The sequence below is a fragment of the Cyrtonyx montezumae genome, unplaced genomic scaffold (genome assembly GCF_038088225.1).
Source record: "Cyrtonyx montezumae isolate F1298 unplaced genomic scaffold, pur_monq_1.0 scaffold_1, whole genome shotgun sequence".
Lineage (NCBI taxonomy): Eukaryota > Metazoa > Chordata > Aves > Galliformes > Odontophoridae > Cyrtonyx > Cyrtonyx montezumae.
In genome coordinates, this window is record NW_027071825.1 from 4078963 (window position 1) to 4095948 (window position 16986).

The 16986-nt window shown below is 45.1% G+C and overlaps 2 protein-coding genes and 1 long non-coding RNA gene across 5 annotated transcripts in view; 2 read left to right on the forward strand and 1 right to left on the reverse strand.

Moving 5' to 3' along the window:
* FYB2 (FYN binding protein 2) overlaps positions 1 to 8145 on the forward strand; it is a 34696-nt gene extending 26551 nt beyond the window's left edge. The window contains exon 21 of one of the 2 annotated variants that reach the window (XM_065738332.1): positions 7835 to 8145. The gene's annotated coding sequence lies outside the window, so the exon portion shown is untranslated. Of the gene's footprint in view, positions 1 to 368; positions 427 to 7834 lie in introns of those variants that run through there. The other variant, XM_065738325.1, reaches the window with a different exon arrangement.
* PRKAA2 (protein kinase AMP-activated catalytic subunit alpha 2) lies at positions 1 to 16666 on the reverse strand. 2 transcript variants are annotated; one of them, XM_065738374.1, is made up of 9 exons: positions 16570 to 16666; positions 11455 to 11596; positions 9326 to 9419; positions 7777 to 7921; positions 6923 to 7010; positions 4212 to 4436; positions 2738 to 3239; positions 1041 to 1167; positions 1 to 736 (listed from the first exon to the last, which is right to left on the reverse strand). In XM_065738374.1, exons 1-9 carry the CDS (start codon positions 16664 to 16666, stop codon positions 498 to 500), a joined length of 1659 nt encoding a protein of 552 aa, XP_065594446.1. In that variant the 3' UTR covers positions 1 to 497. The 2 variants fall into 2 exon arrangements, with proteins under 2 accessions (XP_065594446.1, XP_065594457.1); XM_065738385.1 differs by having other exon boundaries at positions 16595 to 16626.
* LOC136049883 (uncharacterized) overlaps positions 16623 to 16986 on the forward strand; it is a 16334-nt gene continuing 15970 nt past the window's right edge. The window contains exon 1 of the long non-coding RNA XR_010622342.1: positions 16623 to 16710. This is a non-coding gene — a long non-coding RNA (uncharacterized LOC136049883). The remainder of the gene's footprint in view (positions 16711 to 16986) is intronic.

Genomic DNA, 16986 nt, shown 5'->3' on the forward strand with positions numbered 1-16986 from the left:
AAAAAAAGGGTGGGATGGTACATGCAGCAGCTGCTTGTTTTAGGGCGAAAGCATTGCCAGAGGTTCAGCCCTGTCCTCCTCCTGCTCCAAGCAGTACGGGAGGTTCAACCTGAACCAACATGTGCTGTGAAAAGAAATGCTTGGCCATGGGTCTGTGAATTCAGGATCAATCAGGAGGGAGTTATCTACCAAAAGTCAATTATGTTTGCTACTTTACAACTATGCCCACATATCCCATTGGGTTCAGGATAAAAAAGCTCATATATATTTCACTCTGGTCTAACGAGTGAAACAAAGTCATTCCTGATTTTCTCAATGCCTTGTTTGAGGGGCTGAGTCCTTTGAGTGCACTTGGGATCTTTTAACAGAGGAGCTGGTTCTGGGCTGCAGGCTGTGGAGTGGTGAGGAGAAGGAAGGAAGCAGAAGAGCAACAGAACCGCCACGTTGGAGCCGGTCCTCACAGTGTGATGCCATGTGCTGGGAGTCCAGTGCCCTGCTCAGCGAGCCAGAGCCATGATCAGGCTGGCACACATCTCAAAGAAGTCCATGGTATGGCTGCCCAGGCGCGGGGGCACTGAGGAGATGCTGCCCACGAAGGAGCCGCTCAGGGACCCCATCAGCGACTGGCATTCAGCGGCTGCTGCGGCGTCAATGCTCAGTCTTGGCCGGTGCAAGCCAGCGGCCGAGCACGAGCGCTGCGGGGTGGATGAGCCAGACCTCTGCTCCATCGCCTCGTCTCCAAGGCAAAAGGAAAAGCAAGAAAAAAATGCAACAGCATTAGTTCGGTATTGGTTTAGAAAGGAAATAGCAACAGTAGTGGAGACGAATGGATCAGAAGGGATTTAGGAGTCGGACTCGATGATCCTTGTGGGTTCCTTCCAACTTGGGATGTTCTATGATTATGATTCTAACTGACTAAAAACAGCAGCATTGGCTACAGAAGCATTCGGGAACTGAAAATAATTATTATTTTCCCTCAAAACTTCCAAAATTTGCTGTTTTATGTGTTCTGCATCTCATGTTACACCACTTCCACTTACCATCAATGCTTTTGAAGTCCAGGAGGTAGCTGCGGTTGTCCACCTGGTACAGTTGCAGACTCATTTTCACATAATTGCCCGTCACCGGGTTCTTCCGACGCACTCTGAGGTGGTAGGAGTTCACCACCTGCAATGGGCAACCAGCTTTAGGGAATACCATTCAAGGCAAGAAGAAGAACGTTCCTTTCTTTTTATTATTGTTTTTTTTCAAGACTAGCAAGACAGCTTTTGATGGGGGAAGAAAAACAACAGTTTTTAGAAAGAACAATTCTATAAAATTCATGCAAGTGGCTTCTTATCCTATTTCCTCTTACAGTTGTTTTTGGAAAACAATTCTTGGAGCTCTGATTCACCAGCCCTGCTGGCAGAGGCTGCTGCTGCAGCTTCTCCTCCAGGCACCAAATCAATGTTTTTGTTCCCTCAACAGCAGCACGGGCCAAACAATCCAGTATCCACTCACAGACCAATATACCAGGACCATGCCAGGCAGGATGGATGGTGCAGAATCATAGCCTCTCCCATCAGCACAACTAGTGTTCATCAATCAGCCTTGAGCTGTGCTACACGTTTTCTCTCACCACTTCCCACCTCACAATCTGCTGCATCTCACTCGCAGTGAGATCTTTTCTCTGTGCTATATTTATGATACAGTGGCACCGATGCAAGAGCTAAGAGTCACATCTGAAGCTATTAGGATGGGAAAGATTACTGTGAAACCTCCTCATATAAAATAAGCTCCACTGCCTACATAAAGGCACTTGGTTGAAATACATTAGGTTTGTTAGCTCTCCATAAAGCCACACAGCCAACAAATTTCTTGTAGGCACATGAATCTGGAGAGAGTCAACCTCCTCAATGGTGACATGAAATCAGGGTCTGGGTGCTACTTATCTTTAAATACATAACAGTATTATCAAAGTAAGGAGGAGATATGAGGTAAAGATGCACAGGCACAAAATGTGGGTATTTCTTAAGGGCTGAAGACATTCACCTAGCAAAAACCCTCTGGACATGGAGTAAGGAGGATATTGACTCAGGTGATGAATATCTGAGCAGAAATTCTGCCTTTCTTTGTCCTGATGGCTGCACAAGGCTGATGTGAAAGGTCAGGAGAGTTCATATCTATGATTGCACTGAGTTATAGAGAAGAGCTGAGACTGTTTTGCCCATGATGGTAATTGGTGAGTGTTCTCCCCATCTTTATCTCAGTCCATGAGCTTTTCTCATCAAATTTTTTCCCTAGCTTTTTGAGGAGGGAGAGAGAAAGCAGCATGGTGAAGCTTAGCTGCCCATCAGTGTGAAACCACCACATAAGAAGCAACAAGGAGACATGTATTGTGCCATTTCAGGTCATGCAACTACTAAGACCCCAGCAGAAATAACTGGAGATGCTTTTCTTGGGAGTACTCGAGATTACCTTGCAGGGAATTAGCCACTAAAATTAGAAATGTGACCAGCTCCACTTATCCCTGCAGCTAAACAAGACAGAATTATCATTCCAGACACAGGCTGAGGGCATTCAGGAAAAAAAAATGCTTATTCACACCACGAATAAGAGGCACAGATACAGAACATCTTGTGGGCATTTGTTTGGAAACAGCTGAGGCTGTAACCATATATAGACTGACCTCCCCGATCAACTCAAGTCATAATAAAAAAAAAAAACATTGAAAACCTCTCCAGAGCACATTTCCTACCTTCCACTCAAAATCCAGCTGCTTCATAGCTCGGTACACCTCGGCCATAATGTCATAGGGCTTGCTCTGGCTGCGGATCCCCAGGTGCCACTTGGCCTTTTTGACAGTCAGAGGTTTGGGCTTCGTGGTGTTGAGTGCATCCAAAGGGCAGCGTGCCTTGGGGCTGTCTGCTATCAAGGGCGGCATCCGTTCGGGGTGCGGCTTCACACCGGGGGGGATGTGCATGGTGTCGTCCATGAAGGAGCCAGTTGGGGGGCTGGAGGCTAGGTAGAACTCGCTGGCTTGGTTCATGATCCTCCGGTTGTCAATGACAAGGTGGTAGGCGACCGCTAGTTGGTCCTGGGGGTCACCGCTGTACAGACTGTTCATCACTTCTGACTCGGTGCACTCAAACTTCTCGCAGACCTCCCGAACCGCATCGTCATCGATGACGGTGGCATCATAGGAAGGGTCCTCTGGGAAGAGGTAGCTGGGCAGCTCCTCCTTAAACCACTCGTGTTCCCTGGGGAAAGGCAGAGAGGGGCCGCCGTCAGCCACACCACTTCACAGAGGAATCATAGGACCATAGAACATCCTGTGAGGAGCTGTAGCCACCACAAGGCCTCCTCTCAGCCATCTCTGCTCTGAGCTGAAAAAATCACAGGACCTCAGCTGTCCCTCACACACCTTGCCCTGTAGACCTTCCTCCATCATTGCAGCTCTCCTTTGGATGCTCTCTGTCCTTCTTATACTTCAAAGCTACCCAGGCCCAAAGCTCCCAGTGATTTACAGTGAAGTCAGGGCTAATTAAGTAGGTAAATGCACTACCTCTGGAGGTCATAAAATGTATATGGGGCTCCAGTTTCACAAAGTATCTAAAATTACTCAGTTTGTGAGACTTTCAAGGCTCTATTACCAATCACGAATGTTTCATGATATCTGAAAGCACAAATATCTGCTTAAGTGCTCAGTTGTTCCCTTTCATGGGCAGTACAGTCATTGACTACACAAGAAATGCTTCACTTGCTGACATTTTAGACTGTAACTGATATTGTAGATAGTAGTTAGTGTTCCTCTTCCTTTTTTATTGGATAGACAGCAAGTGCAATGACTACACTTTTATTCTAAACTGGGAGATGTACTTGAAATAAAGTACTGAAAATTAGCTGGTGAATATTGAGTTCTTAGGATTATTGTGTGATAGAGCTTGCTTTGTTAAGCACTATGAAGAGTTTTTTGAGGCTATTTTATAATGCATTAAATAGTATTATTTATATGTAAGTCGCAGGAAGCTACCTATTGCTGATTTTTACTTGTATTAGTGAGGCCACTGAGAAATGAAGTTGCCAACCCCAGGTTCATCATCACCCCCCACCAGCTGGCAGCACTCTCCTCACTATCAGCACAGAAAGGTGCAGGAGGGCTCCTTAAATCTCTTAGGACGAAACCCAGCTGGATTAACTGACAACTCCTACAAACCATGCTGTGGGCTGACCTGATGTCCTTGATGGTTGCTCGTTTCAGAGGGTCAACCTGCAGCATGTGCATGAGCAGAGTGGCAACGGAGCGGTTGAGGTACTCAGGGATGTAAAACACACCTCCCCGGATCTTCTTGAAGAGGGTGGGCACATGCTCATCATCAAAGGGCAGAGTGCCACAGAGGAGGGCGTAGAGGATGACACCACAGCTCCAGATGTCCACCTCTGGGCCAGCATACAGCCTGTGCAAAGCAAGGGAGGAGAAATGGGTCACGACCCCTTCCTGTTCCCCTCTGCATCCTTGGGCTGCCTAAACCAAAACCCACCTGATGGGAATGGGGAATGCTGCTTTTATTTTACCACATTCCTTCTTGATGCAAGGAACGGGAATATGACCATCTTCACCAGACCCACCAAAAAGCCCAAACCTACATTTCTAGGAGCTCTGCCAAACTGCTTGCTTCCTTACCCTGGAGGCTGAGGGACTCAGCCAGCAGTTTCTATTCATTTGGAGACAGATTAAACAGCAGCAGATACTATATCTCTTGAGTGTTTATTTTCAGTTGAAGTTTGTGTGCTGGTATGCAAGAGCTCCAGCTTCCGACAAGCTGTTAATGTGCTTCCTGGCATCACCAAGTTGGGATGCCCCAAATATATGGGTTTTGCTGCTGCCTGCCTGCTTGATTTGTTTGTTCATTGCTTTTTGCTGAAACTGCTGCTTTCTCTGAGATTCTTGGAGTCAGTGACTACTCCTGGACTGTAAAATCAAAACACAGAGGTTGAAGTGGCAATACAGAGGTCTGTTCATGAAACCTAATCACCCTGCACTTGCTCCTCTTGAAAAGTTCTGCTGCAGACACACCTGGTATACAAAAAGAACTAGCCATGCACACTGTCATGCTTTGAATGCTACCCAGGTAACAAAATACCATTTCTGCTCTCACATTTGAGACTATCCCCACTGAGACCAGTGACAGCAGCAAAGTCAGGGCATTCTGATAATGCAATCAGCTCCACATCCCCCAGGTCTATGCCTGGTTTCAACAGATAGGATGCTGGATTGTTTGGCTGATAGCTGTGCTGTTTGAACTGTGCTTAGACTTAAGCACAAATGAAGTTCACTTTTATGATGCTAAAACATGAGGTCTCACATACTGGATCTGCCCTGGGAGCAGCTCAGCTATATCCACCTCCAGCAGCACATTTATCCCTGGTGGAGATGGCAGGTTGTCCCTCTCTGTCTCCTATATGAACTGAAAATAAGCATGTTTCTGGCCTTTATTGATAAAGACATGGAAATAATAATTTTTTGAATCACTGTAGAGTTTCTGGCTTTGTGCCCTTCTTGACAATGAGGATTTACTTGCTTTCATATGTAGAGCTGTAGTCACAACAGGCTTTTTGGATACTGGTCTAGTTCCTCTGCCAACACATGTGCCTGTGTAAACAGGCATAAAATAGTCATCTTCACAACACTAAACAAAATGTTGGATTTAAAAGCTACAGGCAAAGACAGACTGGATTATGAAAACTAGTGCTCACATAAAGGATGGTTCAAAAGGATGGAACAGATGCTAAGGAGATGGGCAGTCCAAGAGACCATGCAGAGGGCTGCAAATACAAAAGTCTGTGTTTGTAAATTATGCTACGCTTTGACAGAGTTAGGGAAATCAGCGTAATTTAGGTTCTCAACAGTAAAACACAGGAGGTGGCTGTATGGGAACTGCTGAATCACAGCCTGAACCACTGATTGGTCACCTCAGATGAGCACCAAGTCAGCCATGGGGCCACAGGTGGAGATGATATACCTGTGTGATTGGAAGGGGTGGAGCCTGAATCCACCTCTCCCAAACCCCATTTAAGGGCTGACCACCACCAGGGAAGGATTTCTTCTCGGAGATTCCTCCCACATGGAGTCACCTGTGAGCCTTGACATCCTGAAGGTGAGCCATCCTCTCTTTTGTATTATTTGTATACTGTCTATATAGATGTACTAAAAATATACCATCTTACTATTTTGTTGTGAAGTACCATCCTTGGGAGTTATTTACCCTACAGTGGCATGTCCATATCAGTGGGGCAAGACTGAATTCAGCCTTGGAGCGTGTGTTCACAATGCCCTGTACCAAGCAGCTGCTGTACCCTGGCAGGATGCAGCTGAGAGATACCACTGCTCTGGACCTCTGTCAGTTCAATTCATCAGTTCAAGAGAAAGCCACCATGGTTGAACCTGCTGTCATGAAAATAAGCCTGAGAGGTAAGGAACCTGAAGACAAGGATTTTCAATACAAGAGTCTAGGAGTATAAGGGAGTGATTTAACAGCATACTGGTTGCTCGCTTAATGAGTGGTTTTCATCATTAATACTGTGTTTTATACAGGTGGGCAAGAGAGAAAGGGGTGGCCTGGAAAAGCATGTCTTTCTGAAACTTCAGTGTCTGCATCCAAAGAGTAATTGTCATTCCCCTTAATTAGCAATGTACACAGTATACATCTGCTGTTAATAACTCCTCCAAAGTAAACATCTTTAGCAAAACATGCTTTGCTATTACAGCCACTGAGAAATACAACATCCAAGAAAACCTTAAGATATTCCCGGTAGATTCACCCAAACATAAAACACTGGCTGGAACCATTCAGCTGCTTTCCTAGATGTGCAAAGCGGGTCCCAATCCCAAGAGCAAATTTAAAGACCACATACTCACGTGATTGGAAGCGGCATGTCCTACCTTCCAGAGATGACTTCAGGGGCTGCATAATTTGGGGAACCGCAGCTGGTGCGTAGAAATTCACCATCAGACATCATGTTGGACAGTCCTAAAAGCAAGGTGTTGGCTATGTATTGACATCCAGCCAGAGAGAAGAGATATGACAAATGGAGGGGGAAATCTGATGTAATCTAAGTAGACACCTTTGAGCTGCTTTGCTATTATAGCTCTTATTTTCTTTCTAAACATGTAATACTGACTCCAAGCTAACTTTTCTTCTCTGAGTTGCAAAGCTCAGAACCTTCTTTCTTTACCATAAAAGAAAAGAGATGTAATTCACTTCAGAGAACATAATGGTTGTTAAATCTGTAAATCTTCAAAAGGATTTACCACTGCTAGAAAGGACTGAACAGAACAGAGTTTGAAACCCAACATAAAAGCTGAGTGTAATGCCACTTATAAACTCTCGTTACTGTTCATTTCTAAAATGAAGTGAGGCCAAAGGCACATGGCCATACTATGGAGAACACACATGAAATAAACACATGCAGCCAGCTCACTGTGAAATTAACTGCAGAGTCTCTCTTAAACATAAATTAGCTGAAGCCGTATATTAGGTGATTATACTGAAACATAGTGAAGATTTACAAATGACCTTCCTTCTCCATTATTAATGCGAGCACAGAAGCAGCCTACAATAAGTAATCCCTGCTTTTGCTACGAGGCCAGTGTTTATAACTGTGGGCTTTTCAGGTAGAGAAACTGCAAGTGGTTATGAAAACAGACTCTGGGTTTTGTAAGGCGTGCTATGCAGACACGCTCCAGCAGCGGCTTGGAGCTGGCTGCATTTCTGGAATGCTGTTGGGGTCACATACCAAAATCGGCTATCTTCGCATTCATGTGTGCATCCAGCAGCACGTTCTCTGGTTTCAGGTCCCTGTGGACAACCATGTGTCTGTGACAGTAATCCACTGCGGAGAGGATCTGCTGGAAAAGGCGTCGAGCCTCTGCCTCCTCAACCTAGAGATCCAAGGGGAAACAGTCCTGAAGGCGTGTGGGGCCAGGAAGGGGAGGTCTGCCTTAGCAAGGAGCCAGAAGTATTCCACGGTATGGAGATAAAATTAGAGCATGCTTGTGACTGTGCTGGAACCAGGACCAGCAAGTAAAGTAGATTTCCCCCTGGTGAGTAGATTTCCCCATTGTGAGTGAGAATTTTCAAATGATATAGCCCAGAGCCGACGGTAATGAGATGAAATTAGAAAATAAATTTGGCTGAGCTGTCAAGGAGAACCTACTAGTGCCACCTATCAGGCCCTGGTTTCTCAATGGGACCAGTTCTATTGCACAATGTATGCAGAATCACAGAATCATTAAGGTTGGGAAAGACCTCTAAGATCATCTAATCCAACCATCAAACCATCACCACCATGCCCATAAACCATGTCAAAACAACAGAGGATAACATGGGAAACAGATCTTTATGGATGAATGGAGAAGGTGGCTTTGAGGAAAAAAAGTCAAAAGCGGAATATAGCAATGATACTACAGACAGAAAAACTACATATAAAATGATCAGGAGAGTAATTGTTTTGTTTTTCCCCTCGTGAAAACTTCAGTTTCTGAATGTGGGAGTTCAAATGGGATGCAAATTGGTCATTGAAAAGATCCAAATGGGCAAGATGAGCTGGAAATTAGAACTGTATGTAGAAAAGTAAAAGGAGTTAGCACCGTCTACCAGTGCACTAATCTAAGATAACGCACTGACTTTTTTAATATAAAGAAGAAATATACACTGGGCTGATCCTTTACCTGAAGCATGATTCTGGATGTCTGTTTTAGCCCACTGATTGCTGCCTACCCATGAGAACATCCACTAGCCATTTTCTCTGTAACCATAATGTCATGTTTCATTCACTTATCCTACTCCTCAGATGATTTATACCCAGTAGAAATGCTGGCATTTGAAAATGCTGCTCAGGGAGACGACATCCTCAAAAAGTCTTAAAAAGCCTGATGAGGAGCCAAAGGGAAGTCTGGAGGAGGAGAATGACTGGGATGGAGACTACACTGAGTGCTGCCCCCTCCAATGCCCTGCACACACACAGATTTGCTGCTTAGGAAGGGGAGTTGGAAAGGCAAAAAGATAAAAACTCAGAAGATACGGTGGTTTTCCAAATATCTTCACTAAGCAACACATTACCTCGGATATTTTGGTTTGCATATCAAAATACATCATGGAACACTGCAAGAACATGGCACACAAATTACATGCAAGGCGAGTACGAGACTCCAGATGGGATTGCTGAGAAGCAACTTCTACTTTGGACCTTAACCTTAGCTGTATTCCCTTTAGCAGCTGTTTTACTTCTAAACATTGTCTTTTTCCCACATAAGAGTTTGGGATGACGTGGTGCTGGCACTTACGCGTCCGTGCTTACAGATGTAATCAAATAATTCACCGCCGGATACATATTCCATGACCATGAAGAAGTCTGTTGGTGTGCTGATGACCTGGTACCTTCAAAAACACAAAGAAAAAATATATTAATAAGAAAGGGAAAGGCTTTAAAACAGATTATTAGCTTCAAGTCAACCCTTAACATAAGCACATGCTTGGATCTTGTGTTTATAATAATTTTCCATTTCTGAAAAGCCATCTCTTATTTCAAGGGGCATGTCAGGATAATCTTTCACTTGTCTATGAAAGGATCTCTTTCACAGATTTACCCTTTTGCTTCAAGCTTTTAAATAATCCTATCAAATCTCTGCCAGACAGCCCTATTGCATTTAGGGCTGTCCTGACATTCAACTTTCCATTTTGGCTAAGATGTGTAACAACATCTTCAGAAGTCAAAACTTAATTAGAATGGGAGTGGGAATGGAGCATATTTGGATTCCTTCGTACTGAAGATTAAAAAAGGGAAATCTAGGCACTAGTCAGAGTTACCCTTGGAAAGGTATAGAAACAAAGACGAGCACCCCGAAAGATTAACATTGGTCTTCAAACATTAGGCTCCTCTATATTCTAGAATGATAAATGAGATGGAAAGAAAGAGTATCCTCCATGATGTGCAGATTTACCCTCCACCTCTGCTAAATGATCCCTGAATGCTACAAACTCACTTCAGTTTCCCATCCGGCGTAACCTGACAGCAATGAGCTGAGGTCAAAGCAGCTGTAGCAATGCAAAGCAGCACCAGCTGAGGTCCCCTCTGATTTATTTCAGACACATTGTTTGCTTTTGTCATTTATTCGTTTATTTTTCACAGCCGATAAAGAGACTTCAAACCATTTTCAGAGATGAGCAAGTGAACAGGTGATGGTCCCATAAAGACTAATAGGATCAACTTTACTTTTTTAAAGTGTTTCATGCTCAGACATCTAACTTAGTAGCACTACTATTTATTGTATTTATATGCAAAGCAGTGAGACACAAGGGTTTGAAAGAGGAGCCTCATGTACTCCTCTTCACCTCTTTATTGGTGTATTTCAGGACTGCAGTATTTATCATAGGACAGTGATAAACTGAATTTAATTTCCAGGTTTTAATGGTTTGTTTGATGAACGTGTGAGCAGACTGGCAGGTTGCTGGATGAGCAGCTGAGCACTCTTGCTGGCTTTTTCATGATATAATACCAATCTGTTCTCCAATAAATCCACAGAACTCTGAAGTTACTCTAAAGTCAACAGTTGCTGCATGGTTAGTTATTTAACTTAGGGAGAATTTGTTTTCCCTTGCCTCTAAGTCCCAGGTATTTGCTATATCTCATGCCAGTTTTAAGGCTGACCTAAATGTCAACTTATCCTTGCAGTTACCATTCAACAGCTTTCTTTTATAGAAATGCCAAAGATATTATCGAGTGCCTCATTAATGTGGACTGGCTGCACAAACCAAGGATTGAGATGGAATCCCAGAGGCAAGAGTGCAGGTGCTGATTTACAACTTAAATTCAGGTTCATCAGAGTGGCAATGTTGAAAACTTATGTCTGAATAATAAATAAAAAAAATATATGTTACTTTAAGCTCTGGATAATCAGGCAATGAAAACATAAATCCTATTGACTTCAGGCCAAGACTTCACTCTAAGAGCCTGTCCATGCTGTTATTCCTCAGGCACAATTCTCCGTCGCTTCAAGTCATGAGATACTGACCCAAAAAAGGGAGAATCACAGACACACCTCATAACACCCCAGTGCAAGAAAGCACAGATCCTCCCTATGCACTTTTATAATGATTTCTGAATGGAAAAGTGGAGGTTTGGGCAGGTTTAGCTGGGCAAAACTCGGCACAAGGACAAGCCTCATGTTTGGTATAACAGCCCAAACTCCCAGTAGGAAAAACACCTTCCATAGTCCCTTAGTGTGTGGACTGTGACCCCATGCAAGTCAGCAGGAGGACATTCAGAAAGCAGCATTTTGGCTTCAACGTGCAAAAACTTGCCCACGCACCTACTGTTTTGTACAACTGTAAGACATCTCTTGAAAACAAGTCAACGTGTGAAGTCTTTGCAAGCAGAGGAGTAAGCTGAACGCGTGGCAGAACGCGTACTTACAGTTTGATAATATGAGGGTGTCGGAAGAGTTTCAGGTTTTGAATTTCTCGTTTGATCTTCCCAACCACGTCCAGGCTGCGTATTTTCTGTCTGTTTAGGATTTTTACTGCTACTTTGTGCCCCGTCAGCTGGTGTTCACCAACTAATAGAAACAGAGCATTGCAAAGTCACTACACAGAGCTGCAAGATTCATATAAGCAATTTAAGATGAAGAGATGGATGATTTATAAGCAAAAAAAGAAACTCTTGAGAGCAATAAACAACAGAGATCAGGGTGTTTTGACTATAGCTAGGATATCAGGACTTTATTTTCCTCACCACTCCTATAGGTGCTCTTTCTACACTTCTTAAGCTCTATTCCATTAAGAAAAGGTGGATTCAAACACCCAAGAAAGCAGCAGGTTTACAGGAAGCAAATGCCTCAACTGATACTGCAGAAATGAGTGCACCATGTGTAAATGACTTCAAAACCAGATTGGAGACATTTGTACAAGGGAAATCCCAAACAATTGGGGAAGAATAATAATTAAATCATTGAATCATAGAATGGTTTGGGTTGGAAGGGACCTTTAAGATCATCTAGTTCCAATGCTTTGTTTCTCTTTGCTTTATTATTTTCCTGTTCCTGTGTAGGAAAAAAAAAAAAAGACAAATTAAAAAGGGGATACATCTGCAAAAAATGCTGAAGTAAATATGATGGAGTGAGTTGGTAGAGGCAGCCGTGCCCAGAAGTAATTTGCAAGGATTAATAGCACGAGAAGGTTATGTTGATCAGAAACAAATGTATTTAAATGGTGGGGGAGAACCTCCACTGTAACACACGGGTTGATTTAATCCCCAATAAACCCTGCCTTAAAATGAGACCATCACACTTCTTTAAAAAAATGATATAGGGATTTTCCCTGCCCAGAATAGGACGGCGGGATTTGCATTACTAAAATGAATTTCTATTTATACTTCCTCAAGCATGCTTCTCGTTTTGATGACAAGCTGCAGGAACACCACGTTGGAGGGTAACAGCTCCAGCAAATTCTGCTTTAAGAGAAGACACACAAACCTCAATGTGTGCTTTTATAACATGAACTTGGTGCGCTCAGGTGCTGATGTATATAGGGACCAATGGTGTGACCACAAGCCAGGAGCAGCACCACTGTCACTGGTGGAATTGCACTTAATGGTAACGTAAAAGGAATTTGGAATCTGATCTATTTGCTATCAACAGCCTGTATAAAAATAAAGTGTGCTGTGTGTAGGAAGCAGAATTTATAGTAAAGTTAACAGCAGAAACTGCTTTAAAACAGTCCACATCTGAACAGGTACTTACATCTAAAAGGGTGCTGTGGCCACAAGCTGCCCCGTCTCAGGATCTCCAAATGGGATATTAAAATGTAACATAGAAATGGCTTTCTAAGACAGCAGAGAAAACCTGCTTGCAGCACGTATTTGGGCTCTCTAATTATGGACACTATCCTCTCACTAATAACATAGAGCAGAAGCTGTTAATAATTATGAGCAAATTCTGTTATTAGACTCAGTAATTTCAGAGCCTCTAAGGAGCTGATGAGAAGCAATGCGTGTAAGCAGGCAGCTGGGGAAGACAGGAGGCAGCGCCAGTGCTGCTCAGGGCACACGAGGTCACTATTATTAGCTGCGAGATAAGACCTGCCAGAGATTCTTTCCTCAATAAGAGCATCCTAAAAATAAAACACTTTTTACTGCTCTTGAAAATAAAAGCGCCACTTTGCATGCCCATTTCATCCCTCAAAATTCTCAAACTAGCAGATGAAATGAGAATAAACTAAGCTTTGCCATTCGGATGCAATTTAGGGATTAGCAGAGGTCTGAAGTAGGCAGATAATTCCTCCTGGGTGGTGTGAGGAGAGCACTGAAAATAGTTTGAGGAGACATTTTCCATGGTGATCCTTGGGGAGGGAAGAGCGGGGCAGCATGGGGAGACTGTACTTAAGTAATACCTTGCACAGCAGCATGGATGCCAGGGGTGCAGCAACTTGCTCTAAGTTTATAGGGCTCCAAGGCACACAGCCTCACAAGGAATTCTCCCTATCTTGTTGTGCTTTGTCTTGCAAAGGGCACTGATCTCTCTGCTGAGGTGGTCGTGGCTATGCACAGCATGTTTTGCACCGAATGGGCTGGCGAAGGCAGAACAGGGGGTGTTGGGCAACTTCAGCCAGTATCTCCTAGACTTTAGATTTGGCTGACCTCCATGGCTGGGAGTGCAATCAGCTGCATTTTGCCAGCTGCCCACAACTCATTCAGTCCTGATCAAGAACCAGAATACACTAAGGCAACAGGGAAACTGAGGAACAGCAAAGTGGATTATGGCAGAACTAGGAAGACCTTGATCCCTGCCATCCTTTGTTCAGGTCAACTCTTCCTGCCCAGAGCACAAGCTCTGAAAAATTCAGATACTCTTGGAAGAAAAAACAAAAGTAATGCTTGGAGTGAATAATTATTGTTTTTAATCCCACTGCCCAATGGTTCATCTTCTTTCCATTCATGACAAACAACATGGAACTCTGTGAAGGCTCTAGCTCAAACACACCAATAATTAAAATCAAACAGACTACTTTGTAATCCATCTTTTGCTTACAGTAAGCATTAGATACGGAGATATTCTTGTTTCAATCCCCAGTGGCTTGTTAAGCCTACTTGAAAATCTTGAGAGAGGGATGAAAAGACAACATAATTTGCTATGTGGTGGGAGTCCTTTAAGCCTTTTGGGCCTTTGGGGACAGCTCCACTCACAGTCTCCAGCTCAGCACACACTGGTGGGACAAGAAGCACTGAGTGGTCCCATGGGTTTGGCCAGGGCAAACCCATCTCTGTCACATGGAGCAGGGAGAGGATGCATGTGAGCACATGTGTGCCTACTGGACTGTCTTCTCCTGGTCCCCACGTTGGTCATTGCTGATGTCAGGTGGAGGGGAGTAAGCCTGCTCCTTCCTTCTCACTCACTGCCTGGATTAAAGCCTGAGGGGAGGAGGGAGGGCTGAGTGGCAGTATTAAAAAAGGGATTTGAGCATGTGTCTTGTCTTCTAGTGACAAGTACTCCAGTCAGCTTCTGTGCATCTTAGAACCAGCAAACTCAGCTCCATTGGGGCAGGCAGAGGGAATCGATTTGACACAGGGGTGAAAGCACTGTGCACAGAACAGAGACCATAAAGTCCAAAAACTGGCACCAAAGCAAACATGGCGTGAGCATCCTTAGCTGCTACTGCAACTGCTTGCACATGGGACTGCCTGCATTACTCCAATATTGGAGGCTGCTGGAGAAAGAAGGGAAGAGATATAATAGGATAAGTTTCTAACTGAAGACCCTTTGTGTTTTGTTATTTTTATAAGAGAGGAGAAAAAAGATATTTATCCTACAGTAAGCTGGGATTAAAGTCCTCTAGCAGATGGCATTTTTTTGCAGCGGGTACCCATGAAGTCCCCCTTTGGGTGTATAGAATCAAAACAATTTAGGTGGGAAAAGATGACTAAGATCCACAAGTCCAACCATCAGTGCCCACTGACCATGTCTCTCAGTGCCACATCTACCCTGTGTGTTTGGTGCAGCTCAGGTAGCACAAGCAGCTCAGCCTTTTGCAAATGCTTTGCAAGGATTATAAGAACTTCAGGGAAGGGAAAGCAAAATCCTTCCCTATCAGCTGTGCTGGCCCTTAGCTTAGCTTGAAGTTACAAATGAAATCAATCCAAAGTATATATTTAGCAATGACATATTCGTTCTGTCCCAGTGTCCCTTGCTCAGATGCTGTATCACCCTTCCTTTTCCTTTCTTTCATCTGTTTAGCCTCTTTCAGATGATCATCCCCCCACTGCAATGTTTGTCTTTCAGCATGAACAATATTGTTCCCAGGAAAATGGAACTGACCTCGGCTTGAGCCCAAGCAGCAATGGACATAACCCATGAACTACTTGTTGTGCAAAGGCAGCAGTTGGGGTAGAGCTCTTTGTGGGGTGGGATGTTCCTGGTGCACACATAGCAGCGATGTGTCCCACCTGCTCCTTCCCACTGCTAGAAGGGGGAATAACATCCCTTCCCTCATTGCTTCACAGAATCATAGAACAGCTTGGATTGGAGGGGACCTTAAAGATCATCTAGTTCCACCCCCCTGCCAGGTAGGCCCTCTTTTTGGCCTGCAAAAAATAAAATAAAATAATAATAATAATAATTACAAAAAAAAAAACAAACAAAAAAACACTCCATAAGTCACCTTTGGAGCACTTTTTGAGGTCTGTTGGTACACAGGAGTGATTTGAATGGTCCTTTCTCTTAGAAGTGTTTATTCTGATAATTCTTCAGTAGATAAATCTGCAGTTTGGGATTAAACATGGCACTATGTATTTTAGGGGCCTGACTAACGGCCACAGGTGGATAGAGCTGCAGCAGTTCAGGTGTTTTCTCTGCCCTGCTGTCAGTTTGGGGTTATTTAGATACGTGGGCAGGGGACAGCTGAGCAGGATGGGGTTCTGCTCTGACCCCAGCACCCAGACCTGCTCTGTGCTGGGGATCACAGCTCCTCTCTCTGCTAGGATCATGTGTTTGTGTAGAGGTGTTTTGTTGTTTGGTTTGTTGTTGTTTATTTATTTATCTATTTTGTTTCTTAATATCATGACTCGGGGAGGGGGAAACGTGCGTATAACGGTAGAATTAAAAGGAATAGAAATCTTTGCATCAGGAAAAGCAAAGCCAGCACCTGACTAGGGAGCAAGAGCTGTGAGCCAGCAACATCCATCACTGAGCCCCTCCAATGGGTGGGGGCGGCAGCGGAACCTCCTCACAAAATCCCCCCCCTACACACACACCCTCCCCCCCGTCCGAAGCGCTCTGCAAACGGCAGCAGAAAGCCACGGCCCCAGCACCCAACCCCCGCATCACCTTCCTGCCGCCGCGGGAGGAAAGTTTCGGCGGGTGCTGCCTTGGGGGGCACCCCTAGGAGCTGCCCAAGACCCCCTGGACCCCTTCACCCCTCCCTGGGAAGGGGTCATCTCCTCCCTCCCTCCCCACCGCCGCGCCCCGCGGATGATGCTCGGCACGGAGGGGCTCCCCGCTTCCTCCCGCCGCCCTCCCCGCAGCCCTCGGTACTCAGCCCTTGACTTTGCCGAAGGTGCCGACCCCCAGCGTGTCCCCCAGCACGTAGTGGCCGATCTTCACCCTCCCATCGTGCTTCTGCTGCTTCTCGGCCATCTTCGCCCCCCCGGCGGAGGACCACAATGCGCAGGGCCGGCACGGTACAGCACGGCTCGGGTCGGCACGGCACGGCACGGCTCGGGCGTGCGCAGCGGGGAGCGGCGGGCCGGGCCGTGCAGGGTGCACGGGGCTGGGGGCAGTTTGAGGGGATGGGGATGGGGACACTTCCCCGGGGAGCACCCGCTGTAGGGTGACGCCGGTCCCTGGGTTTGGCACCTGGTTGGGAGTGACACTGCGCGCTTTTGGGGTGGAGCCTCCGAGAGGGACACTGCCCCTCGGGCGCACCCTGCGTTGGGGTGGGGACGCTGTCCTTGGGG